The 27,431-nt window shown below is 44.1% G+C and overlaps 1 protein-coding gene across 1 annotated transcript in view; it reads right to left on the bottom strand.

Annotated features, from left to right (window-relative positions):
- SLC35F1 (solute carrier family 35 member F1) overlaps positions 1 to 23,534 on the bottom strand; it is a 384,606-nt gene extending 361,072 nt beyond the window's left edge. Inside the window, exon 1 of the mRNA XM_037894694.2 lies at positions 22,521 to 23,534. Coding sequence (XP_037750622.1) covers positions 22,521 to 22,693 — 173 coding nt within the window. The 5' untranslated portion in view covers positions 22,694 to 23,534. The remainder of the gene's footprint in view (positions 1 to 22,520) is intronic.
- Positions 23,535 to 27,431: the final 3,897 nt, after the last annotated feature.

The raw sequence follows: 27,431 nt of genomic DNA, 5'->3' as shown, positions 1-27,431 counted from the left end.
TCAGGAAAGAAAACAGGGTGTAAATACTTGGGGATCAGATGATTGCTGGTTGAAAGGCATTGTATGGTTCGGTCCTAGTCTGTGCAATGACTGTATTTAGTTTTACTGGCACTTTATGGCTCTTTCATACTAATGGGTCTGTCGTGCTCTACACAATAGGCAGGTGTGCATCACCATCATTTTGATTACAAAATCAGCTAAAATGCTTGCCATGTACCCACACATACACAGTGGCTAATTTAACAAGATACACAGAAATGGCTGCCAACCTATTACAAATCAGAACTGAACCATAATAATTACATACACATTACACAAAAGGCACGAGAACAGGTTTTCCCTTCCTGACAATCTATTCACATGCCACAGAAGCTTATTTTGGTTTCATTCCACCTATGAGCGCATATTTGGACGCAGAGACAAAAATAGAAGAAGACTTCATTGTATCGCACCTCTCCATTCCCAATACTTATAATTCAAACATGTAAGAAAGATCTGCTGTGGAAGCTTCTTCCCTTCCCTGCTTTTGACAGTTAATCCAGGATAGATACAGCAGCAACTGTACACTTTCATATAGAATCTGCACTTAGAAGAGACAGTTGTTTCGACCTTCCCAGTTTGAAAATGATATGTCAACATGCCTATGTGATGTGATACACAGAAAATCTTCTTGCCAATCATAGTCCAGTCTGCGTGGTACCCATTCACAAACTGTTAAAGCTTTAGCCTGGGGCAGATGTGCCCAGGAATCATTGGTTCTACATCAGGAGAGCCCAAACTTTTCCCAACCACAGTCAGCATTATCGAACTGCTAGGAGCCCATGAAATCGACAAGTGCTAATGTGCAATGCTTCCTCCTGACCGAAGTGTGTAGATCACATCAAGATCATGTATCATCACACTCAGAGGCTACAGGCCAAACCTTTTTTGAAAAAAGGAGCCCAAACTTTGTCATTATTTAGGTTAGTGGCATAATTTTGAAAAGTGCTGGAGTATCCAACAGCTCCAGTTGAAGTCAGTGGGGGATGCTGGGTGCACAGCACTGTATCTGACAGTACTCAGAACATTAGATGACCATCTGTTTTGCAGGAAGTAATTAGGCACCAGGCTCAGGAATAACCTGACCGGTCAGTTTCAACACATGTATAATTTCATAGGGGTGAAGACAAAGGAAAAAGGAAATTTGTCCGTGTTCCTTCTGCCTGTATGTGGAAAGCATATCTGATGGTAAAATCAGAGATAACTGGTTATTTATCTCCCAGACACAGCAGTCACACATGATTAGTAGTAGATCAGCACAAAAATTCCAGCCATATTGAGCTGGAGTCTGGCAACAACTGTGTTTCATTTTTTAGGAACTGCAGGGATGTTGTCAGAACTTCCCCCTACTCTGTACAGTATGTGATTGTCATAGATCTCATCGATAATATCCAGGATGATACAATTTATGGTGTCTATGTTCCATATACAAGCCAAGGGGGAAGACTGAGTTTGTGCCATACAATAATCCTGTGATTGGAAGGAAAATGAACCAAATGCAGCAAACTACAACTGCCTAATATTTAATACAAAGATGCAACCCAAAGGATCTATAAGTCCAGGGCCGGCTCCAAGCACCAGTGAAGGAAGCAGGTGCCTGGGGCGGCCAATAGAAAGGGGAGGCTTTCCGTCCGTCATCGGGGCAGCACGTCAAGGTCTTTGGCGGCAATTTGGCGGCGAGCCCTACAGTCCCTCTCTTCCTCTTCGCAGCACTTCGGCGGCAGCTCAACCAGGCTTGGTTTTGTTTTTTTTTCCTTCACCACTTGGGGCGGCAAAAAAGCTTGAGCTGGCCCTGTATAAGTCCCATTATGTAATGTTCCACTTGGAATAATATGGATCCAAATAAAGCACTACATATTGAGGCCAGTAGTCTTGATGCACTAGTTAGTCCATATTCAGAGTCCATATTTCTGATCAAGGTAGCTGTAGGCCACCTTGACAGACTCAGTAGGTCACACTTTCGGCACTTCATGCTGTAAGTGGCATGTATCTTCAGTTCAATATGTTTGTTATGTGCAATAACCTCCACTTGCCTCCCTATTCAACCTGCCTATGCTTTCATCAGAAACACCACTGATTTTACTTACTGTTGGGTTTGTGAAGAGTGGTTTTGTGAATAGATATATAGCAATGAGTGATCAGCCCTTGCTAACAAGTATTGGCAACCGAGATTAAAACAGAATGCTTTGGGCACATAGGATTGATTCAGAAAGCCAGAAGTAAAACTTGTACAAACTCTGTATAATAATATATATATGAATGCAATCTATGAATCTAGGCACCTAGAAGGAGCTCCTATGTGACCAATTCAACGGATGATCAATACTCTTTCCGCAATTCAAGTTATGGCCCTTCTGATCAGAGCACTCCTTCAAAGTGCTGGCTTTGCAGAATGGAAGTACATGGACATCTGCTCTTGGAAAAAATGGAAAAGGGAAAAAAATGCCAAGAAATGACCATGGGACTCAAAAAAAGCTAAACCATCTGCCCACTAAAAATAACTATTCACACAGGAAGGGAACAGTCTGAAAATAGTGTCTGACATCATAAATAACTTGATGAATCAATTCAGCAGCCATTGATCAATTTATTTCCTAATCAGTATCACAGAAATTACTACACAACTCTTTAGAGACACAGGAATGATTCATTGTGCACAGAGTGCCACTTGCACGAACTACATACAATAATTCAGACATCCTGAAAGAACTCTCATATATCTGTCATGGTAAAAATAAAATCTGTATAGGATAAGGCCCCTGCTCTGTTTCTGAGCAAAGACCAGATACACAGATTGTTTATACAAGATTTTGCATAATGTCAGTGCCTATTGAAATGAGGGAATTAAATAGTACTAGCTAAAAATAGGTATAATAGGGAGAAGTTCTATCCAGGCTTCCCTAAGTAGCTCAGTAATGCACTTCAGATAACATCTACAACATCCTTGCTATCTGTCAGGGTTACAGGGCTAGCTGTACCCATCGCCTCTCTGAATGTACCCCCTCAGATGTCAGGCCTCATACCTTTCTCTCTCCTGTGGTATAATCACATGATTTTTCCTCTTTAGACCAGACCCTGGACAACCAGGCCTTCCCAGCAGGTCTGACACCTGCCGTTCTTTCCTTTGGGAGTCTGTGAGCAGTGTCATACTGTAATCACACAGCCTTCTTAAAACCAAAGTACTGATTAATTTTAACAGTAGGAACAAAGCATTAAGAGAAAAAAGATTTTAAAATAACAGAGCCTATGCATGTCTGTCTTATGGGGTTACCATCCCTGATGGTAAACGAGGCAGACCAAACATCTTCAGACACCCCACTGGGTTCAGGCTCAGTTTGGTTTGGTTTCCTACACCAGCTCCTCAATTACCTGCCTTTTTGAAAGTCTTTGAGAGAGAGAATCCAGTCAGAGTTCCTTTGTTTTTGTCAGCTCTGAAGCTTTATCCTGGCTTGTATGAATAGAGTGACCAGACAGCAAATGTGAAAAATCAGGACAGGGGGTGGGGGGGTAATAGAAGCCTATATAAGAAAAAGACCCAAAAATCGGGACTGTCCCTATAAAATCGGGACATCTGGTCACCCTATGTATGAACCAATTCTTGTATGCAGTGTAGTCGTAGCCGTGTTGGTCCCAGGATATTAGCGACACAAGGTGGGGGAGGCAATATCTTTTATTGCAGTGGTTCTCAACATTTCCACACTACTGTACCCCTTTCAGGAGTCTGATTTGTCTTGTGTACCCCAAGTTTTACTTCACTTAAAAATTACTTGCTTACAAAATCAGACACAAAAATATAAAAGTGTCACAGCACACTTTTGCTGAAAAATTGCTTACTATCTCATTTTACCATATAAATTATAAAATAAGTCAATTGGAATATAAATATTGCACTTACATTTCAGTATTTAGTATACAGAGCAGTATAAACAAGTCTCTTGTTTCTCTGTATGAAATTTTAGTTTGTACTGACTTTGCTAGTGATTTTTATGTAGCCTATTGTAAAAATAGGTAAATATCTAGATGAGTTGATGTACCCCCTGGAAGACCTTTGTGTACCCCCAGGAGAACAGTATCCTTCGTTGAGAACCACTGTTTTATTGGACCAACTTCTGCTGGTCAGAGAGATAAGCTTTTGAGGGTCTGGAAGCAGAATCTTCACAGTTAATAGTTCAGATATTGTCTCTTAAAAATCCTTAGGTATTTACCCAGGATTGGCTTATCTTGAGTCATTGTTTCCTTCCTACCTGCTTTTTCTTTCTGCCTCCTATTAAACTAAACCAATATATTCATACAGGAAACATCCCAATAATCAGGTCACCATACAGTATTCATAAATTACAGAGGAACTCCAAATCTATCATACTGTGTTGTTCCTTTGTCCCTGTGACAAGGTGTTCACCCCACACTCACCCCAGAGGGATTAATAGAAGCCAGATGGACCAATTAACCTGTTAGGCTCAGCTGGGAGAACTAAGGCTAAGAGGAAAGCCCTAAATTAGGGGAAGCTCACCTATGCAGGAACAGGCAGGGCTTCTATAAAGCCCAGAAGCTGAGAGCAGCTAGGGGCTTCAGGTAGTAGTCTACAGTCACTCTCTGGGAGATGTGTTTGGTGTTACAGAGACAAGTGGCTTATAGTTACTCCCTAGGAGGATGGAGTTGTGAGGCCTGCAAACCCAGAGAGATGGGGAGAGCCAGAAGGTAGGGAAAGGGCTCAGGGAAAGGCAGCTCTGGGAGGGAACAGATGTTGGCTACTGAATAGAGGGTCCCTAAGATGAACTGGGGGTAGAGGGCTGGCCCAAGTTCCCCTACCAGCCACTGGGGAAGTGTCACCATAGAGGCAATGAATGGGAAGACTGACAGACTGTTGGTGAAAAGAGAATTAGATACCCTAGAAGTTGGGAAGTATGCATAGTGACCTGGCTGGTCAAGTTGTGAAAAAAGAGCATCTGGAATTGCAGAGGTGGGTGGAAAGACTGCTAGAGGAGGGCACAACACCTGGAAGGAGCTAATCCCCAGAGCAGCCAAGAGGAGGTGCACCTAGTAGTGAGTGGTCCCCATAATTCCCCCTATGAATGGACACTGGCATACAACCACAAAGCGTGTCGTAGTTTTTTGATGGGAATGGCTGTCTGCAAAGTTGTGGTTTTAATCTACCACACACATTTCCCTGGTAAGCTAAGCATAATTTGTCTTTAGTGAGACAGAAGAAAGTTAGTGCACTAACTCCTGTCATGCTCTCACCCCCAAAAGTGGGATTTTCAAAAGTGCCCAACACTGGCCTAGCTCAGCTTCCACTGATTTTAATGCTAGACCAATACTGAGATGTGTATGGCAGCACAGACTAGCCACCCAAGTACAAGCCTGCCTGACCCACTGGGGCCGTACTTGAGTGACTAAACCATGCTGCAATGTCCACACTGCTATTTCTATCATGCTAGCTGGAGCAGAGCTAGCATGCATGTGTCTCCCCAGGCTGGGAGGTGTAGATATACCCAAAGAGGTTAAAGGACTGGCCTAAAGCCACAAAGCATGACGGTGGCTGATCCAGGATTCTAAATATAGAGCTATAATCCCTTGCTATGTCCCCTAGACCACAAACCCCTTAGCTATAAGACCTTCTTCCCAAAAACAACAATGCTGTAATCATTTGCTGAGCTGTGATTTGTCCATAAAAGGTGTGATCCCAAAAACTTATAAAACCACCCCCCAAAAACTCTTTTAGCCAAGCACAATCAAAATGACACACATACTATATTTTTCATACCAGTCTAATACCCCAAAACTTCACCATTAAGGTACTCCCCACTTTCCCTGGTCCCCTTTGATGCTTGTTTCTAAAACACGTCTATGCAGTTGGATTTCTTTTCCCTTAAATTCGCTTGTCATCTGGTTGCTCTTTCTAGCTTGCAGACGTTTATTCCAATAGAGTCATTAGTATTCTGGCACTTGTAGCCTTAGCAGCAGGTACAGTAACTGTATGCAGTAATATATACAATAAGCACAAAGTACCCTGATTAGCTTAGCAGTACAGTACAGTGTGCTGGATGGATATGACAGCTTTCACTATGAAAGAACAAAGAAGCCCGTGGGGGTGGGAAAGGTTCAAAGCAGCCTCATCTTCCCTTAAAACCCACAGGTTGAAATAGTATCTCCTAGTACTTTTTTCCCCTTGAGATCTCACTTCAGAAAACTTTAGTGTGCTCTTTCCTTGGATTGGATTTAAAAGCTAGGCAGAGGTCAGTTTGTTTCCATAATTCCCTTCCCTGAGGTTACAGAACATTTCTAGTGCATCCAAATGAAGGGGGGATAATGTATCTAACTGCACTGTTATTGCGATTATACAAATAAGGTCAGAACAGTATAAGGATTAACTTGTAATTACAACCTGACCTATGCACCAGATATTTTGATGAACTGGCCATGGATGGACTAGATGACCTAAGAGTCTTTTTCACCTCTAACTGTTATGTGTCTCTGCCTCTCACCTCACTAGATCCCAATGCGCAACATCTGAGGGTTGTAAGTAGAAAAAGCAACCCTACCCATATCTTGCAGTTATCCATTTTGGCAAGGTTTTTTTCCACATACATACCTGCTTCTCAAATATTCTCTTCACACACGTACTTAGTACATTTGGCAAGTAACTTAGTTCTAAGTTAAATCTGTATCTTTGTTCCCCTTCTTGCCCTTGGGCCCTGCCACACAAAGCCAGCCAGAATGTAGCTCTGATTAGATATGATTCCATAGCTCCGACCCTGCAAAACACTTAGCAGACTGGTAATCCCAGTGTGATCAGTGGAATGATACTGACCTGCCTGAAGTTAAGAATATGCCTAAGTGTTTTGCTAGATTGACATCCACATGTCTGAAAAGAATAATCTAATGCCAAAAGAAAGACAATGTGAGAAGAACTAGATAGTTTATATACTCTAAAATAAATCACTGTGGAATAATATCAAACATAAGTATGCTTTGTTGGATACATTAAGACCATTCATAAAGATAATCTTCCACCAACTTTTATTCTTTAATTGGATTGACCTTTAGGGCTCCCCTTTTAAAATTTCTTTATTTTTTTCCAGGTGCTACAAAGTAAGAACAAGTCTAACATTAACTATTTATAACTGAATGACAGCTTCCATTCTCATGATGAGACTGACCAAAGCAACCAAGATTTTGTAAGTTAGAGATGCATGGACATTTACACATGCGTAATTTTAAATTCAAATACTCAAGGTGGGTGATAATATCAGTTACACGTTCATGTAGTCAGCTAGCCAGGTGCCTAATACCTGATTTGAACTAGGTATTGTAGCAAAGCTATACACAAACACATACACAATGGCACACGCTAAACTTTGAAAATCCAAGCCTTTTCAGAGAACTAGTCTGCCAGCTCTGCATCTGTGCAGCAGGGAGTGTGTTGTGATGGGCTCCTTGCTACATTTCCAGTTTAAAAGATCCAGGAAGAAGTATAGAAAACACCACAGGGAACCTTTAAAAAAAAAAAAAGGCAGAATTGCTTGATACTCTAGCATCTATGTCCTAGAATCTATCCAGAAGTTTTGTTAATGAACTGTTGATGACTGGCTTATCAAGATTATGCAGAACCATACGAAAGTGGTGCACTGCCAGCTGGTTTTGCCAAGGCTCAATCAGTGATGGAGTCAGAGTAATAATTATCCTGGGAGAGATTCTTCCCTTAATGTTAGGGAGAGAGGGAGGGGAAGGGAAGGCACATTACTCACAGTCAGTCAGAATTCCTGCTAGAGATTCCTGGGATGTCCACACTAGAGGAAGTGAGCTGTAGCTCACGAAAGCTTATGCTCAAATAAATTGGTTAGTCTCTAAGGTGCCACTAGTACTCCTTTTCTTTTTGCGAATACAGACTAACACGGCTGCTACTCTGAAACCACACTAGAGCAGTAGCTCTACCACTCTCAGAGAAGGTGCAGAATGCTCCCTGATCTGCACATCTGCAAGGGTTATACCAAGAAGTATGGACTGCACACCCTAAGAACACTGGTCTCTCCTTGTACAGAACACAAAGAGGTGGGGAAGTTTAACCCACACACCTTCTGGGTGTGGTGTTCTGTCCCATCAAGCTGGCACTGAGACCACTTAGAGAGAGAGAGTTAAATGAGTCTGTTCTACAGCCTTAGCTAACAGCCAGCTAACTTTTAGCTCATGCAGTAGAGGCTCATACACTAAGCTCCAGAGGTCCCCAGTTCAATCCAGTCCCCAACAAACAGGGTCTGTCAGCGTTACAGAAGTTCTCTGCAACCTCCCTACAACTTAGACAGTTACATAAGGACCAATCAGAATCTGGATTTCTATTGAGAGGATTCAGTAACCTCACTAGCTTTTAATGCAATGAGGAAGATCCTCAGTTGATATAATCAGCATAGTTCCATTGATTCTGAGCTATACTAGTTTAGACCAGACGACAATCTGGCCCAATATTTTAAAACTACTCTTAATCTCACCTATTCCGTTTCTCTGTTGCATCTCACCACACAAGTCTGTGCCTGGCTTTCCCCTCAAGACCCTAAAAGTTGGTGATACCACTGTGGTTTCATTTTCTACTCTACACTTTCCCTGCAACCTTCATTACACCTTTAACTCAATCAAAAGGAATACTGTAATACCCATCAGGTCCAACTGCTATGATAGTGCCCAGCATAGGTGTCCACTCCCCAGTTTGCCTCCGCCTTCTCCCCTGAGCGCGCCGCCACATCCTGCTTCTCCTCCCTCCCTCCCAGCGCTTGCTGCACGAAACAGCTGTTTCGCGGCATAAGCGCTGGAAGGGAGGGGGGAGGAGGAGGAGGAACACGGCACACTCAGGGAAGAGGCAAGGCCGGGGCAGGGATTTGGGGAAAGGTTCAATAGGGGCAGGGAAGGGCGGAGTCAAGTCAGGGCCGGGGGTGGGGGGGGCCAGCACCCACCTGTGCCAAGGAAAGTTGGCGCCTGTGGTGCCCAGCAAGAGGAGGGCAAAGGTGGCTTAAGGCAGTCAGTGCAGGCCCTGGCATCAATTAGAGCAGCATATTAGGGTGTTGCTCTAGCAGCTAACAGCCTCCAGAAGGCAGCCTATGTGCTGTATGGCAGCCCAAAATCTAGATTTTGCTATGTGCTATGGAGATACCCCCTCCCATTCACAGCATGTCTCCTATTCTGAGGCTCATGAGAGGAGCAGTGTAGTGTGCTGGCAAGAGGGCAATTTCCCCCCGAGGCGTTGTGGCACCTCTATGGTCCCTATATGTTGTCAGAATGGTGTATATGGGCCAGGTGAGGGGAGAGGACTATCTCCCATCATATTTTATTAAAATGTCCACACTTTTCTTACTCTGCAGTCTCCACTCAGAGCATCTAGCAACTTCTTCCTCCTTAACCCTTTAATAAAACCCTGTGAGGAAACTATGTGTATGTCTCCCCTTTTGCCTTTATATAAACGAATCACTAACTCTAGTGGTTCTACAGTCTAGTGGTTAGAGCAAAGAACTGGAGACCAGGAGGATACTGGATTCTAGTCCAAGCTGAACTACTGATCTGCAATTAAAGCTAACAATATAATTTTAAAATGCAGTGTGCCTTTTCTCTGCATGGCTCATTGTTACATAAAAGCCATTATAAAATGTGAACAAAAACAATAATTTTCAGATCCCCTATAAAACTCCTCTATCATTTCCAAATTCTTTATCTGTCTTTCATAAAAGCTACCAGGGGAGGGTGTGAGATTCTGATAACTTTCTTTCAAAAAGCAAAGTGCAAAAGAGCTGCCATCAAATAGCTCCTTAATCTATTTTCCAGTAAATGAAGAAAAATGTCAAGTCACAGTGAAATATTTTCCAGCTAGGACAAAGTAATGAAAAAGAATCCAACTCATAAAGCGGCATCATTTTTAAAATCAATGTAGCTTAATAATATATGGTCAAGCAGGCTTCTGGACATACACATGCCATTTTCTTTGACAAATGAACACCAAGCTCAGCGATCAAATGGCCATAGCTATAAATGTTTTAAATGATGCTTTCTTCCATCACCAGCTAATATTGGCTTACAGGTCACAATTAACTTTGGAGCTGGGGAGGCAATAATTATGGTCTTGTTACTGGACACAAATTAGCACATTTATCAGCATTAGAGCTGCAGCGATCTATTTGCCTCAGAATAGTATGCTCTGGCAAATAAGCTCCACAAAGCCTGCAATGCTTATTATCTTGTGAGCATAATGCCATTTGCTCATCAGCTCAACATTTTATTTTGGGGCTGAATGTGGCCACTAAAGGCTGCTGATGGAAGAGGGAGCCTAAGAAAACAACGGACCATCAAGCATGGGAGTGAATGGATCTGCTACAACAAGAAGCTGAGTTAAGAAGTAATTACTGCAGGTTACAATGTCATTTTGAAAGGAGTGGATACACCCTTGTGTTTGGATGCAGGAATATCCTTTCCCAGGAAATGATTTGGATAATACTTACTGTAGGGTGCAATGTGGTATGTCCCAAAAGTCAAAAACTTTCTTTAGAAGTAGAACTGGGAAGCAATAATACAAGTCATTGCAGCAGGGATGGTTCAGCAGCATCCAGACTGAGTGTGGGAAATAAACTCCCCAGGTGGGGAACACCCCTAATCCTCACTACCCATCACTCACGTTCAAACAGTTGGAAGATTTGATGTATGCATGTCAAACTCATGGCAGAATTGGCTGGCATCCAAGATAGAGGAAGATGACTAGGATGATAAGGGGGAAACATATATTGAGCATTGTGAAGGTGATGAAAGGGTTAATGTGGACAGGAGAGGCTAATTAACCTGGTTGAATCTGAAGGATGGGCCAGGCCCAATTAAAGATGAATCCTAGCTGGGGAGAATCTGGGTGGTTTAAATAAAAGGATGTCCAAATCCCAGGAAGAAGGACAACTGGAGGCCAGAGCCGCTATCAGCAGAGGCAGGGCTAGATAACAGAAGAGCTGCCATACCTAGCTACAAGGGGGCTCCCTAGGAGTGGTTGTTCTCTTCCCCAAGCTTCAAAATGCTGCATGTACTTTCTTCAGTCATGAGAGATACCAAGAGGGAAAGCAGAAAGCCTGAGCCTCAAAAGTAGCACTTTTTTCAAAGAAAAAGGAAACAGCGTGACAGAACTGAGCACATTACAGTGACTAGATAGCAAGTGTGAAAAATCGGGACAGGGCGTGGGGGGTAACAGGTACCTATATATGAAAAAGCTCCGAATATCGGGACTGTCCCTATAAAATTGGGACATCTGGTCACCCTAGAGTACATGGAAATTAAATTGTTCACATAACTAATTCTACAGCCACAAATACTTGTATCTTTCATATTTTAGTCGTTACGTTTTATGAGCCCCCATACAGCTAACTTTATCTTTTTTTATTTATTTATTTGCCTATAATGATTTTAGCTGAGCATGAACTCAACTCACAAGCCTGAGAAACCTGAAGAATAGTTTTAAGCTTCTTCACCAGGCACTTTTCCCCAAACTCTCTTGGTGATTGGCCCTAATCAGCATTCAGGTGTTGATTTGTAAGGCTAGATTTAAAGGAAGGGAACACCTCACTAATAGCCACAGTGTTTATCCCTGCCTGCAGCAGCAGCAATGAGAAGGACAGAGACTCCAGCCATCTCAGAAGACACAGCGTCACAAAGAACTCCTCTCATTACGGCTGGCATCTGGTCTTCCCCTCATTAGCACATTAAAGCGGCTCTGTCCATTTGATCAGAGCCACTCTGTGCAATCCACCAGAGTTCTCTATGGAGCCATTTACACTGCTACTCTTTTGAAACCGTGCCTCTCCTCCCCCAGTTCAAGAGGCACTAACCTCTTCCCAAAGCCTAAGTTACAACCCGTGTCAAAATTTCTTTCTTACAACAGGTACCCAGTAAGCACAGACTTTCTGAATGTCACAGTTCAACTGCAGAAACACACATAAGTTGTCTTTCAAATTACTCCATCTAAGAATAGCCTTTTTCCAATCAAGTATGTGAGATTTTTTGTATGTTAGAATGCAGGGCACTAGGCAGGCTTCTGCCCTAGTACATCACCACCCTTTGAACAATTCCTATTTCAGAATATGACTCTCAAGGCATACTCAATGTATGGTGCAAATTCTCAGGAAAAGAGAAAGACAAGGGCAACAGAGCACTAGGACATTAAATCTAAAAGGGCGAAGAACCTAGTGAGGGATGTGTTTTGTTGGCTCCCACGATGGGGAGAGGGAAAAAGGACAGGACAGACTGCATCCCATGAGATTTCCAGCTCACACAGGACTTCCGGAATAGGCTTGAGGTCTTGCAGGATTTGACTGATGACTTGGAGCCATCAGGTCTTGCAGGATTTGACATGAGATTTGGAGCCGTGACAAGATATGTGCTTAGAGCCACTTCCTGTTTGCTGGTTTCCAGCAGTCGGCCCACCCTCAGTCCCTTACGTAGGTTGCTGCAGGCTGTGCTAGTCGCCATTTTGAGGCTGGGAAAGAATTTTTCCCCATACCACCAGATTGGTCGAGGCTGGTTGGGTTTTTTCACCTTCCTTCAGTGAAACCTAGGGGTTGGGTTTGGGGCAATCAGAGGGCTGGAAATTCTCCCCCTCCCAGAGGGCACAGTTTGGATCTACTTGACAGTCACTTAGTTGCTGCAACTTTTGTCAGGCACCCAGTGCAGGAACTCCCTGATTTAGGCTCCAGATCCCACAAGGTAACATAGTGGGCATCCCTAGTGCATCAGCTTATGAGATGGGGCATCATGACTAGCCCCCAGAGGGCAAGTTCTAACCAGGAGCTGGGATGCTATTCGGTGGGACCGCCCTGCCAACGTGCTTAATGGCGGTACTGGCTGGAGGTCGAGGTCCCCTCCCACTTGAAACTCCAAAAGGGGGAGGGATGCTAGTGGGTGAGTGGAGGAACTCAGAGTCCCTCCTAATGTGATGACACACACACACACACACACACACGGTTAGTTCTGCATATTTAGAGATATCAGGCTGCATTCCAATAAACAAACATACTGAAGTACCCTTTTGAGGGGGGAAAGATACTAATATTATAATACTAACAGCCACATATTTCTCTTATTGCAACACAAATCACTGGGAACTATATCTTACCCAAGGGTGTGATTTGTTTTCAGAATGATGGCTACATGTGAAATAATGGGAATAGGGAACAGTAGAGAATTTCTGATCAGATATGTTTTGCATTGGTCCACTTTTCCAGATCTAACTATTTTTTTTCAGTCATAACATCTGGGTAGTGGAAGACAGTAGCACAAGCCCAAGATATAAAACTAACATAGCCAAAGACTGTTTTTAAAAACGGTCAGTCTCAAACACTAAATCAGGAACTGCAGTTTCAATAGCAAGCATTCCCCAAACAACACACCCACGCAGATATACAACACACACTCTGTTATGGTCAGATGCAAGTTTCTTCCCTGAAGAGCAAAATAATTTTTAAAAGGCTGCGAAAGAGCAAGTGTTTGCTTTATCTATGATCCAAAATGTGCATTTTCTTTGACTGCATGGAAATTTTGAATATTTTTTCTAAAGGTGAAGCAAAAGCTATGTGAAAAGGCGCCAGATCCATTCTTTTTCACCTGCCCTTATTCTAGGGGATCTTTAATAGCTGTTTGAATGTTTTAAAAATAAAAATGCCAAAGAAAGCTCATTCTTTTGTTTTGAACAAAAAAGCTTAGTTCTTTAGGGGACTCTAAAGGGGATTATATTTGATCTCCAAGTAGCTTTCATTAAAGTAGAAATGCCATAAATTATTTGGATTGTTGTTTGTGTCTCTAATCAGTCAACTGAATGATGTTATTGCTTTGGGGCAGTGAAATTGCCTTGGTTTTATTATTTCTAAATACATAAATATATACATACATATCTAATTTATCATAAGAGTACGCATTTTAGAAGATTATTTTTCTGGGATTATAGTTTTTGTGGGTTGCAATGTAGTTGTAGGGGCACATAACATTTTCATGCTCTTATCTCGAGAGCCCATAGCCTTGGCATACAGTCCAGGTTCAAAGTTATTGAGCAGTATTGAGCCCAATTCTTCCTCAACTCTAAAACGAGGAATGAATTCAGTCCATTATATATTGAAGGAAGCAGGGTTTTTCTCAGACTGTACCCAGACAGCTGTATTCCTTAACAAGAAGTATCAAAACAGACCTTATGTACAGACTTATGTATTTATTTTGGCAATAAAATTAGTTCTTTTCTAGCCTATCAGAATTGTCCTTTTTAATACAATTTCATTTTCTCTTTTTGTAATAAAGATCATGGTTTCTTCTGTAAGCATGAAATGCACCCATGTGCAGACAGACAGCACAAGTCATACCACGCCACTGTAAAGATACAACAAATGACATAGGATTCAGGGGTTGGTGGAAGGCCTAAACTACTCTCAACCCAATTTTTGATTTCAATTTGATAGTTTCTCTTTAACCTTAAAAAATGATTTTTAGGAACTTTCAAAGCCACAGAAGTACCATTCACAAAGAAAGAGAGAGCCTTGAAACAGAAATATAAACCATTGCTAGATTCTGCAACAAGTATTCATTTGTGAAAGTACCAGGAGATGGAGGAGAGTAAAACAAGAAACATTATGTACCATATCGATCTAGTTTGATGAGAAAGTTTTATATAACATTGAAAATTTACTTGGAGTATCTTGCAATGTTGTTATATCTCAGGACAACTTTTTTGTTTACAGAACTTAACCAGGAGATTGTAAAAATAATAAATAACAAGATACTCTAGAGAGAGACAAGGTGGGTGAGGTAATATCTTTTATTGGATCAAAGTCTGTTGGTGGAAGGGACAAGCTTTTGAACTTCACACAGTTCTTCCTCAGGGACCTCAGAGCTCTGTGAAGCTTGAAAGCATGTCCCTTCCATGACTAGAAGTCAGTCCAATAAAAGATATTATCTCACCCATCTTGTCTCACTCTGGAGTATTTTGTTATTTATTATTTTTACTATCTCCTGGTTAAGTTCTATAAAAACATTACTATATGCCTCAATTAAAAATGGAGATAAATAAAAATAAGCTTCACAGGTCAGAACAGACCCAGAAGCAAAAGGAGGAAATATATTAAGCCTTAAAAGTAAATACGTTTTTAGTAATTTCCTTCTCAGATGAAACTGTAACATCATCGTCCAATGCCTACCAGAGTGGTTCTTGGGTGTCACTCTGGAGTGCAGAGTGTTTTGGTCTTACTATTGTACTTTATGTTGCCCTGAATGACTTTGTTTACTTGAATGAAATACCATTGGTTAAACATAAGAACATAATGTAAGAACATAAGAGCTGCTATACTGGGTCAGGCCACGGTTCATCTTGCTCCCAATAATTGCCCTCCATCTTTCAGCAACGTTTATCTTTTTTTCAGCTCCTTTAAGGCTGTGGTGTTCCCCCTTTTCAGCCTGAGGCTGAAACATGTTTCAAAAAGATCAAAGATTTCCAATCAATACTTCCAAGGTGATTCTTTGCCCTGCTATGCTCCCTTTACACCACTCAGATGGTACAAAGGAAGTGGTGACCCACAAGTCCCATGCAGTGATGAGCTGCCAAAAGCTGAAGAACCGGTTCCTTCAGTCGCTCTGGGTCTTCAGCGGCACTTCGGCGGCAGGTCCTTCAGTCGCTCCGGGTCTTCGGCGGCACCAAAGGACCTGCCACCGAAGTGCCACCGAAGACCCGGAGCGCCGCCGGGTGAGTAAAAATTAAAAAGGAATTCTCAGGGGAGCCTCCCCACCCGAGAGCTCAGGCGGGCAGGACAGGATGGTCCCATGGGCCGAATGTGGCCTGCGGGCCGGAGTTTGCCCACCCCTTTAACAACCGGTTCTAAACCAGCTTCAAAATGTAACAACCGGTTTGCACGAACCGGTGCAAACCAGCTCCAGCTCACCACTGGTCTCATGCTGGAGGACTATATATACCTGGTGAAAGTTACAGCACCCCAGGCTAGGATTACCACATGTCCAGGTTTTTCCAGGAGCATCCATTTGTTGAGGTAGCTGTGCTGGGAAATCTATACAAGTGTCAGTACACACTGCCCAGCTGTTTAGTTCTATGGTCTCAGGATTCTCAGAACTGGCAACCCTACCCCAGACAGCTCTAAACTGCACCGGGGCCAGGCAGAGGATCAGGACATCACTACTGGTTGTTGATTTTCATCGTAGATACATAGATTCCAAGGCCAGAAAGTATCATTGTGATCATCTAGTGTGTCCTCCTGTACTACATAGGCAATAGAATTTCCCCAAAATAATTCCTAGAGTGTATCTATCAGAAAAACATCCAATCTTCATTTAAAATTGTCAGTGATGGAGAAGCCACCACCACCCTTGGTAAATTGTTCCCATGTTTAATTACCCTCACTGTAAAAAATGTGTGCCTTATTTCTAGCCTGAATTTGTCTAGCTTCAACTTCCAGCCATTCGATCATGTTATACCTTTCTCTGCTAGATTGTAGAGCCCATTATCAAATATTTGTTCCCCATGCAGGTGTAAGCAGTGTCAGGATGAGCTCTACCCTGACATCTGGTGGTGTGTTGTGGCGGGTTGTGGAAAAGAACTTCAGGGGCTGATCTCATTTGCATAGGCACACCCACCCCGCCTAGATGGTCACTTTGGCTGCTGTGGGATCCCCAGTTTCTCTGTTATTGAGGCAGGAAGAATAAAGTGTCATTATCCTGATTATGTGAATGAAGGACAGTGGAACTGTACTTGGCTTTTTGTTATGATGGAGGGACTCGCCATCAACTAAGTAGCACTTGCTAGGCAAGGGACATGGGTTCCAAAACTCAGTGAATATCACTGGGGATAGGTATTTGTACCTTGTAGCATGGGTCCCTTCTGAGGGCCCTAAATACCAACTACACCTTCTTCTCTCTCCACTGTATAATAACAGAGCTAATTTTGATTCTATTAGGAGCCTGGTAACAGATTGCAGAGCTGACTTTACTTTGGGCCAATGGTGCACCAGCACCGGGGCTCCCCTACTATGAGCTGAAATCACTGAGTACTGTGTTAAGTAGTAGGGAGCCTGAAGATATATTGATGAGCGGCTCACAGGACAGCTACTGGAGAGGAGCATCTGGTGGAGAGGAGCGGCTGGCAGTGAAGGCTGCAGCAGAAACCCACAGACAGGTGGGGCAGTTGGCCGTTGGAACATGTAAGGTGCCCCTTTACTCTCCACCCCATTTCCACGGGGGGTGTTAAAACTCTGCAGATTTACTTTTGAACTCTGGACTCACCAAGGACAGAGACTTTTGGGTTGCTGGACTTTGCGGTTGTTGGACTTTTGGGACTTTGGGGGACTTTGGGGTTGCTGGACTCAATAACCAAAGGGAAAGGACATGGCCCAATTTGCTTGGGGTGGGTTTTTGCTCATGGTTTGTGTTATGAATCCTGTTGGTGGTGTTTCCCCAACATAATGCCACATTGTTTCTCTCTGTTATTAAAAGGCATTTGCTACACTCAGACTCTGTGTTTGTGAGAGGGGAAGTATCGCCTCTTAGAGGTGCCCCACGGGGGGGGGGGGGGGGGGGGGGGGTGGTATATATTTGTCCCAGGTAACTAGGTGGGGGCTCGAGCCAGTTTTGCATTGTGTTATTGGACCGGAACCCCTAGATACTGAACCCGGCCCTTGTTGCTGCCAACTCTGATGGGCAGAGGGATAGACTGTAATAAAGTCACCTCTTAACCGTCTCTTTTCCTTCTCTTAACCTTAAATAGATTAAGCTCCTTGAGTTTGTCACTATAAGCCATGTTTTCCAATCTTTTAATCATTCCCGTGGCTCTCCTACGAACCCTCTCCTATTTTTCAACATCCTTCTTGAATGGTGGGCATCAGAAAGTTCCTCCTCCTCTCCTGTGCTTCCCTGGATGGCTGTAGGAGAGGGGAGCCATTGTTTACTAGGTGGTCCTCTAGGATCAGGCAGAGCCAGCTGAGTTCCAATCCTGGATCCCACAGCCCAGGAGAAAAGGAAGCACTGGAACAGCTAGAGCTACTCTCCTCCCTCCACTGCAATGCACCACATGGTCAGCAGGGGAGCTGCTAAGCAGTTGTAGCAGGAAAGGAACAGCAGCTGCTCAGAGCTCTCTCAGCTCACATGAATACCACTCTTCAGGCTGCAGGGCAAGCATGGAAGACAGTGGAGAATGGAATACCCCCCTTACAACCTCCTCATAACAATGGGCCCAGTTCAAACACTTCAGTTTAAAATTTGCAGGACATGAGTCAGGAACACATTTTCAGTTCAGGATCAAACACAATTTTCACCCTTAACACTATTGTCTTAAGAGCCACTCTCTCTGATACCACTGCTTTAACCATAACAGGGAGCTTGTTCAAAATATGGTAGATCATTTTCACCATTAATGGCAGCTCAGAATTTATGTTCAAAATAATTCCAGTAAACCTCTTTAATGCCGAGCATCCTCCAATTTTTAATTGTATACTTTGGTTTTCTGTTATTGCCCACCTTACACTAAGAAAGGCATTCTTAGTGATCGCTGAAATAGATTTTTAAAGTCATCCACTCCTGTTTTCAATACATCTCTTTCCTCTGTAACCATTTGGAGATTTTCTTCCACGGTGTCCACATTGCCTTCTAATCTGGGAACTTACTGGGGGAATGTTTCAACTTTGCCTTTCAACCTTTCCTCCATATGCTTTCACAACTTGTAAAGCAATTTTAAGAGAAACCTGGGAAGACAATTCCAGATTCAGCAGGTGTCTGAATTACTCTCTCTCTGGGAGAGAGAGACTTCACAGCTGCTAAGGGTGCCCTTCCCCTGCTGGCAGTTTCCTCCCCAATCAGGCCAATTCCAGACTGAAAATAAGTTTTTGGCAAACTCAGCTGGTGCCAGCCTGTTATTTTGTTTGTTTTAGGAGACATCTCTAAGCAGGAAAGAGAAGTCCAGCCCAAGTAAGTTCAAATAAATAACATTTCACAAATGTCCCAAACAAATGGTAGATAAAAGTCACAGATAAAATACAATGGGCATCACTTTTCCAACAGAGGAAAATTTATTGATGCAGAGCAATTAGTACTGGCTTCTGGTTTTGATATTTGTATTCCCTCCTTTCCCTTCTATATTTGCGTTTAACCTTTCATAGCACATGAAAGCACAAATGCTTTGTTAGGTTTCATGCAGAGATATTTGCACGAGTGCCATGACATTATACAAGCCTGAGCCCTTAGATTTTTCCTGTTTCAAAAGTGACTAAAACTCAGGTAAAATTTCCATTGATACTTACTGCAGGAAGGAGCTCCAGGTTATTCTAACCCAGGGGTTCTCAAACTGGGGGTCGGGATCCCTTGGGGTCACAAGGTTATTACATGGGGGTTGCGAGCTGTCAGCCTCCACACCAAACCCCGCTTTGCATCCAGCATTTATAATGGGGTTAAATATATAACAAGTGTTTTTAATTAATAAGGGGGGTTGCACACTCAGAGGCTTGCTATGTGAAAGGGGTCACCAGTACAAAAGTTTGAGAACTGCTGTTCTAACCTAAGAAAAGGCTATTTTTGACCTCCACAGAGATAACAACCCTTAATTTTTTTTGTATGGACTGTGTTTTAAAATAATCTCTCAGAAGTGCTAGAGCTTGGGATATTATCATTTTATTTAGGTATAAATTAAAATAAATAAAATATCAATTTGGTGCTTGATAAATGCACTAATGGGCAAGATTCACATACAAAACCCACATGTGAGCAGAAGAACTACATGGGCTGGAAGAACCAATCTAGTACCTCATGGTCATGGGCAGGGCAGAGTCCACTTGGAAGATCCTTTTGTGGTCACTATTCCTGTCCCCAGGCTGGAATAGGGGCGCATGTGGCTTATGTATCTGACCCACTGGTCACTTGAGCTGGTCAGAAAACAACAATACAACTTTTTGAAAAACATCAAGATTTCAAAATCTGTTCACATTACAGATTACAATGAAAAAGAGACCTTCTGAAATTTTCCATGGAAGAAAAAAAAAGAGATGCCCCTCACACCAAAATAGCAAATAGCATAGTGGTTAGGTCACTCAGCAGGGATGTGGGAAACTTAGGTTCAAAACTTGCTCAGAGTTTATGTTCAAAGTAATTCCAGTAAACCCCACCTTCCAGGTGAGTGCCCTGACCACCAAGCTATTGGCTGGCCTGAAGGCTTGCCCTCAATCTCTCCTGCTGGAGCTGCCCCATTTTATATAAATAATTAAATATTCATTGGGTTAGAAAGAGAGACTGAATCTATATTGTGATGGTACAGCACCTAGCCTGGAATATGGAAGACCCAGGTTCAAATCCCTGTTCCAAATTAGGTGAGTACCCTAGCTATTAGATTATTGGCTATTCTGGGGTGGGTGTGTTTCTCTCTCCCTCACACAAATGCTGGCCTGGAGAAACTTTTATTTTTGGGGGGGCAAAAAAAGTTTTCCCCTGGTCTCACAAACACCCCTCCACTGGTTTCCTCCCCTCACAAATTCCCATCTGCAGTGGCTTATGCAGAGTTACCAAAGAGCCCATCTCTATCAAGAAGGGGTGCAGAGTTCTGTGTGCCCACTGCCCATACAGCAGAATCATCATGGTTGAGCTGGATTGAAGCATCTGGAGAATGTGACATTGAGTCTCCCAGTCTGTGCAGATAAGATTCTATTTGTTTCAACTATTCTTCAATCTTCTACATGCTTGAATAACTAAGTACAACTATTTTCTCCTTAAGAAATCCTTTTAAGATCCTCCTAGAATTATCAGAGTTCATTAATCAAAAGTAACGGCAGGGTTCCCTGAGGAATCAGACAAATACCTTCAGAACTGATGATAACAATCATTGCTTCCAAATTTTTAAAAGCTTGGAAGAGTAAAGGCATTCTGTCTCCAAAAGCGGTACATTCAGAAGTGGGGACTGGGCTTTTTCTTAGCTGTTTACCCATGCTGCATTTGTGTGAAACTAATGTGGGTGTAATGTGAGATGTGAACATCCATACACACCTTCCCTCGGGTGTCAGCAGTGCTGCAGTTGCCCAGTAGGGCAAGTAAAACTGTGCATATGCAAAAGTGATAGCTTCACATGGCCTGCTAGAAAGGAGATGGTATGCTACTGAATTATTTATCTCCCATTCTTATGGGGAAATTTAACCACAGCCATTGTTTTTGATTAATTAAATATCACATATGTTAGTATCCAAAGTGGAAGAAACAAATAATTTGCAAAGAAAGAACATAAAAAATTAAACAAATTGATTTAATGTTTCATTGGATTCATTCTTCTTTTGGTGCATCATCTCACGCATTCTTCTTATGGTCATAATATCTTAGCATGCACAATTCTGAACCACATGCATAGGCAGATCTGCCCATTAGAATCTCACCAACAGTTCACTTCTGATGCCAGGGCACAAATCTTGACAATGCAAACTGGCTTAAGTAACCAGAAATCAGGCAACACCGAAACCAGACTCATTTAAAATCTCCTGAGGCATTAGACTTTGTTTGTTTGGGATATTATATGCACACACAGTAAACCCACACACAAATAATGACTAGCCAGATCACCTCAGCTATGACAATTTTATAGCTCTGTTTCTACATCCTCCCACTTCAAGCTCATAGCTCCACTCAGCTAAACTGCCGTAACTCCTTAGGGATTTCTCCATTAAAAATCAAAACTGCAGACCGTATAACATGGAGTCTACTGTTATTTCTTGTTGATTGCACACTGTGAATATGAGATTAACTAGCAAAATGTAAGCATTTGGAGGCTTATTCTATGGAGTTCTCCCCCTGATGGAGTCAGTCAGTATGTAAAAATTAGCTTCTTCCAGCTCTGAAAAGAGGGAGGGGGTGGGAAAAGGGAGTCCACAGTTAGACAGCACACGGTGCAAAGTCCCCTTCCACCAGTCAGCAGAGCGGTCCTGCGTTGAGAGCGAACAGGGAGGAGCAGTGGGGTTCTGAACCCTGTCCTTTCAGCCCTAAGCCCTGGCAGATAAGGTCACTTCCACCAGCTCCTCTCTCTTCTTAACACTTTCGTGCCTCTTTGGGGCACCCTTTGCTCGATCCCTCCCTCCCTGGTGTTGCTGCAGGGCGGCTTCGGCTGGCTGTGAGCCCCAGACGTAGCATCTGCCCTCCTAAGCCCGGGTCAGCAGCAGCGGCACCATCCCCCGCCCGCACCAGGAGGGGGCTTCCAGGACAGGACGGGCCGTCCTGCTGTTTAAAAAGCCCTAGGGCGCACACACACCCGGCTTCCTCCCTCTGCAAGGGGCAAAGCTGGGGAGCAAATGGTACCCGCTGCTCTGAGGGCTGGTGGGGGCCAGTGAGCTGGGCACCCCTGCCCCTCTCCTCGTCCCCACAAGCGGCTCCTCGCCGGGGATCCCAGCCCGCCGCTGCCCGGCCCCTAGCGGCGCTGCCTGCAGCGCGGAGCTCCCCGCCCGCCGCCCGGGGCCGGCCCCTCTCCTCACCTGTTCAGCACTTTGCGGAGCCGCTGGCGCACGCCCGGGGAGGAGGAGGCGGAGATGCTGCTCCTGCCGCTGCCGCCGGCGCCGCCCTCCGCCGGCAGGTTCTCGATGGTCGCGACAACATGGTTGGGCTGCGGCGGCTGCTCGGGGGAGATCATCGCGGCGGGGCTGGGCATCAGAAGGCAGCAGCCGGGCGCATGCTGCGCCGCGCGGCCGGCCGGGCGACCCTTGCGCGCGGGCGGCGGCTCGCTCGCTTCTTCCCCGCGCAGCGCCAGCTCCAGAGCCACGGCCACTGTGCCCCGCTCCTGCTCACTGCGCGGCCATGGAGCGAGGGGGCGGGCTGCTGCTGCCGCCCCCACCGCGCCTCGCCTCCTTCCCAGCAGCAAGGGCTGGTCACAGCCCCCGAAGTGGCCGCAGTTTGGAGCCGCCCCCCGCCCCTTTCCCTTCCCAGCGAGTGTCTGGTTCTCTCTGGATCAGAGGAAGCCGCTGCGGAGCTGGACTGAGCCGCTTTGTGTCCCCCTCGCGCGGCTCCTCTGGCTCCCTCACACCCACACACAGACACACAGACAGCGTGCGGCGCTCAGGTGCAGCGCGCGGCTCGGCGCCGGGCTCCGTCCCTCGGCCGTGTGTGCGGTGTCTGCCTCCCTCCGCGCGGGGGCTGGCTGGAAGCGAGTCAGAGGCAGGGAATGAACACAAGAGTGCAGCAGTGGGAGCCGAGACGGAGCCAGTGGGCAACAGCCCTCCCCTCCCCGCCCCAGCTATTCACACCCACCAGGGGGAGCACATGCAGCACCGAGAGCCCCCCAGCCGCCTGCCCCCCTCCCGGAGTGGGTCTGCCTGCCGGGAGTTGTAGTTTCCACCCTCAGGGGTCTCCCTCAGCCCCACGCCGCCTTCAGTACCAGCCACCCGCGGACAGCGGCAGGCGGCTGCCAAAAGTCCTAGGAAGTTTAAAGCCGCTGAGGTGGGACGTGGGGAGTCAGCACAACTAAGGCAGGCCGGAGACCCACAATCCCAGCTGTCAACAAACGTTAGGGTGTCCTTCCGCCTCAGAACAAAAACAAGACGAACAGTTTTTTACCAAAAAAGCAGCCACCCCCAAAGCAACCAAGCACCCAAAGGCCAGGGCGCTCCCCAAAACAACCAACTGCCTGATGGACAGGGCACCCCCCAAAAAGCAGCCAACCACTCAGTAACCAGGGCACCCTGTGACATACTGGGATACAATCCAGACCAGTGGGGGTCTGTGTCACCCTTGCCTTGCAACCTGGGGTGCCTTGCATTGTCTTACTGTTGTAGCTCCCAACCTGGACCTCTCACATACAACCACCAGCATGCAGGTCACTCCCAGATACGTTTGTGTAACTGCAGCCCATGAATCACACCCTGGCTCTCACCAGCCTTGTTATTATTGTAGGGTGCTGGTAACACACTCCCAGTCCCAGATTTCCCCCCATAAATGTATGTCTTGTACTGCCCAGCCCTCTGCTGGACAGTCCAAATATATTAAGTCTGTATGCTTTTAAGGGAATAATATACACACAATTGCCACCCTAAATGGAGTTACCCAGAGACTTCAAATTGAACACACTGGATTAGATGAAAAAACAAAGCAAGTTGATTAACTACAAAGAGATAGGTTTTAAGTGAGTATAGGTAATGAGGCATAAAAGTAAGAAATGGTTACAAGAAAATAAAGATAAAAATGCTTTCTAGTGCCTAGCTTAACAAATTATATTAGATTCAAATAAAGTTTCTGACCACATGCTTTCATTTCACTTAGGCTCCCCTGTATCTCTTTCTTATAATTCTTATAATCAAACTCTTCAGGTCAGGACCCACCTCCCTCGCTCCCAGAGTCCAATGACTCTTTTCCTTTGTTTTCTCAGCTGCAGAGAATGAGATGAGTAGGGAAAGAGAGGGGAGGTCTTGGGGTGTTTGCCTCCCTTTTTATAATTTCAGTCCCTCTTTGAAAAGTGTTTCCAACTGAGAGCCAAGAGGCGGAGGGGTTGGTGGAGGAAGGACTCCTTATGCTATTTCTTTGCTAAGATGCAGATCTATCTATGTCCCTGTCCCCAATTCTTGCCAAAGAATGGCCACTTGATAGGTGATGGCCCATCAGCTTTGTTGACACCTGGTTGGGGTGTCAGCTTGCCTTTTGAGAAACTGGTTTAGCCACTCCCCAGACTTATCTGGGAAACACACTATAGTCATGATTTCATCTTATGTTCATAACTTTATATATAATTTTGCTACATGCCTTTTACCAAGATATTACTGATCAGCAAGTTATGTGTTTTCAAATGATGCCTCACAAGGCATGCCCTGTACAAAAATTATTACAATAGTGTGCAATGTGTGAATACAGGCCCCAAAACTGCCCACCGCCCAGTGGGCAAAGGTGCCTGCCCCAAAAAACCGTGCACACTGGTGGCCAGGGCACCCCCTCCAAAACAGCCAACTGCCTGGTGGCCAGGATGCTCCCCAAAACAGGCAATTGCCCAGTGTCCATGATACCCACCACAAAAACAGCCAACCACTGGTGGCTAGAGCACCTCCCCCAAAACAGCCAACTGCCCGATGACTAGGGCATTCATTTGGGATATGGGAGAGTGCGTTGGTCTCTCTCTTCATTCCACCCTTGACCTGAGAAACCTTCCAGATGGAAATTTTGTCAGAACAGATATGTTTCTGCCAAAAGTTTTGGTTTAAAAAAATAAATCAGAATGTTTTGATAGTAACGCCAATCAGTTTTGTCAAAAATTTCCCAGTCGCTCTAACAAAAAATACCAACACCAGACCTTACACAAAGGGCAACTCTAGACAAGGACTGATGAAAGGGGGCTCTTGGGAGGGGTAGGAAGTTTCAGACACTGGATCAGATGTGAGATGGGGTGAACAAAAAAAAGGCTTCACCCACAAAATAATTAATTTTTGGTAATTTTTCTGCCATCAGCATCTGCATAATAAATGCTAATAACAATAATACTTTACCTCAATAGAGAACTTTTCAGAGAAAGAGCTCAATGTGCTTTAGAAAGAGCACTACACTAATATGCACAATATCCCAGTGAGGTGTCATCCCTATTTTATGGGTAGGCAGATTGAGTCATAAAGAGGGCAAGACCCTCATTTTCAAAAGGGCTCTCTCATTTTAGGTGCCCACAATTAGACACCCTGATTTTCCAAGGTGCTGAGCAAAGTTTGAGAAACTCAGAACTAAAGAGAACTTTTAAAAATGTGTCACTAAATAGCTTTCCCAAGGAGAGAGTGTGACAGTCAGGAACAGCACACAGGAGTCCTGACTACCAGACCCCTTCCCTAAATTTGAGGGGTGAAATCTTGGCCCCACTGAAGTTAATAGGAGCTTTGTCATTGCAGTGGGGCCAGGATTTTACCCTAGATGACATTATGTTAACACCTGGGGATTTAATCTATGTTAACTCATTACACTTACGCTCCCCTGTATCTCTTTCTTATAATTTGACATGTAGTGGATGTGGGCCAAAATAAGCTGTGAACATTTCAAGATACACATTAAGTAAAACACTCATTGGGTAGTATACATAAGAAGTTCCTTATAGTTGTATAAATAGAAGAATTTACATAACAAAGGAAGAAAAACATACAAGAAAACTGTCAAAAGAAACAGACATTAGCCACAAAACGTTACCTTATGTATGATTCTTCCTGCACCAAGCTGTGGAACTCTCCCAAGTAGTTCAGAGGCAGTCACTGTCAGGAGGCTGGAGCCCTGGCAACAAAGAGGAGCTGTCAAGGGCTTGCAGGAAGCCAGAGAAATGGGCAATATCACAGAGTCCAGGGGGCAGTTTGCACAAAAGCTATTTGCCTCTTGACATTTGCTAACAGCTGCACCTTTAAGAAGTGAATCTCCTAACCCCATGGAAGAATTCAAAGGAAACTGCACACTGAGGCCAAAAAACTCCATTCCCCTATATGGAAATGGTCCCCATAAAGGAGAACGAAGATATTCAGCAGAATGAAACATCCTTGATATTATTGCCCCTTCTTCCAACATCAGTATCCCATTCTGACATTAGCATTGCCCTTCTGCCAAGCAGTTACTGATGTCTGTGGCCTTAGAGATAGATTTTTCCAGTGGAGGAGAAATCAGTGATGCCGAGGCTGACAATATTCTAAGTGTAAATTGATTTTTTTACATAATATACACAAGTCCTAGAATAGAGGGGAGCAAAAAGCATGCAGGCCAATCCCTTCTATCAGGAATCTCATCCAACACCAATGTTCAAATCCCAGATAACAACTCTGCCTCAAGAATTAACTGTAATCAGAGACGAATGCAGAGAGCAAACTCTCCTCCAGCTCTCACATAGCTCCCTCTAAGTAATACTAACAGTACCACCACTATAGCATGTCTTCCCAAGACTGAACATTTGCTTGCAGAGTAAGAGAAAGAACATGGAAGACTCTGTGTAACAGTGCCACCCGGTGACATGTGCCATAGCAATATTTTATAATTGTGTTTGTTAGCTGTAGCTTTAAATGTGGGGAATACACTAAACTAATTATAACAAGTTTCTCATTCTTCCCTATGAGGGAAATATTTATACAACAATCACATACCATTGTGTCACAGAGACCAAGTGGCTGAGTCATCTTATGAAGAAATGGGTTATCCAGTCTAGACAGGGAGAAAGAAAATACAATTTACTAGATTCTTTCTCACCTTAGGGAAAAACAAATACATAATAAAGATTACTATAAATAACAGCATAAGGAATTTAGCTCACAATAATATGATGCTTATTAGCCAGCTCAGAATCTGAACTTCCTAGCCTAGCTCAATGTTTCCTGAAGAGTCTCCCTCTCTTGTTTTAAAAATCTCATGTCCTGTGCTTCTCTCTTTTGTCTTCTGCTGGGTTTGACTAATCTGTC

Source organism: Chelonia mydas, chromosome 3 (genome assembly GCF_015237465.2).
Source record: "Chelonia mydas isolate rCheMyd1 chromosome 3, rCheMyd1.pri.v2, whole genome shotgun sequence".
Lineage (NCBI taxonomy): Eukaryota > Metazoa > Chordata > Testudines > Cheloniidae > Chelonia > Chelonia mydas.
The sequence above is the reverse complement of the archived record's forward strand: the minus strand, read 5'-3'. Positions and strand labels throughout refer to the sequence as shown.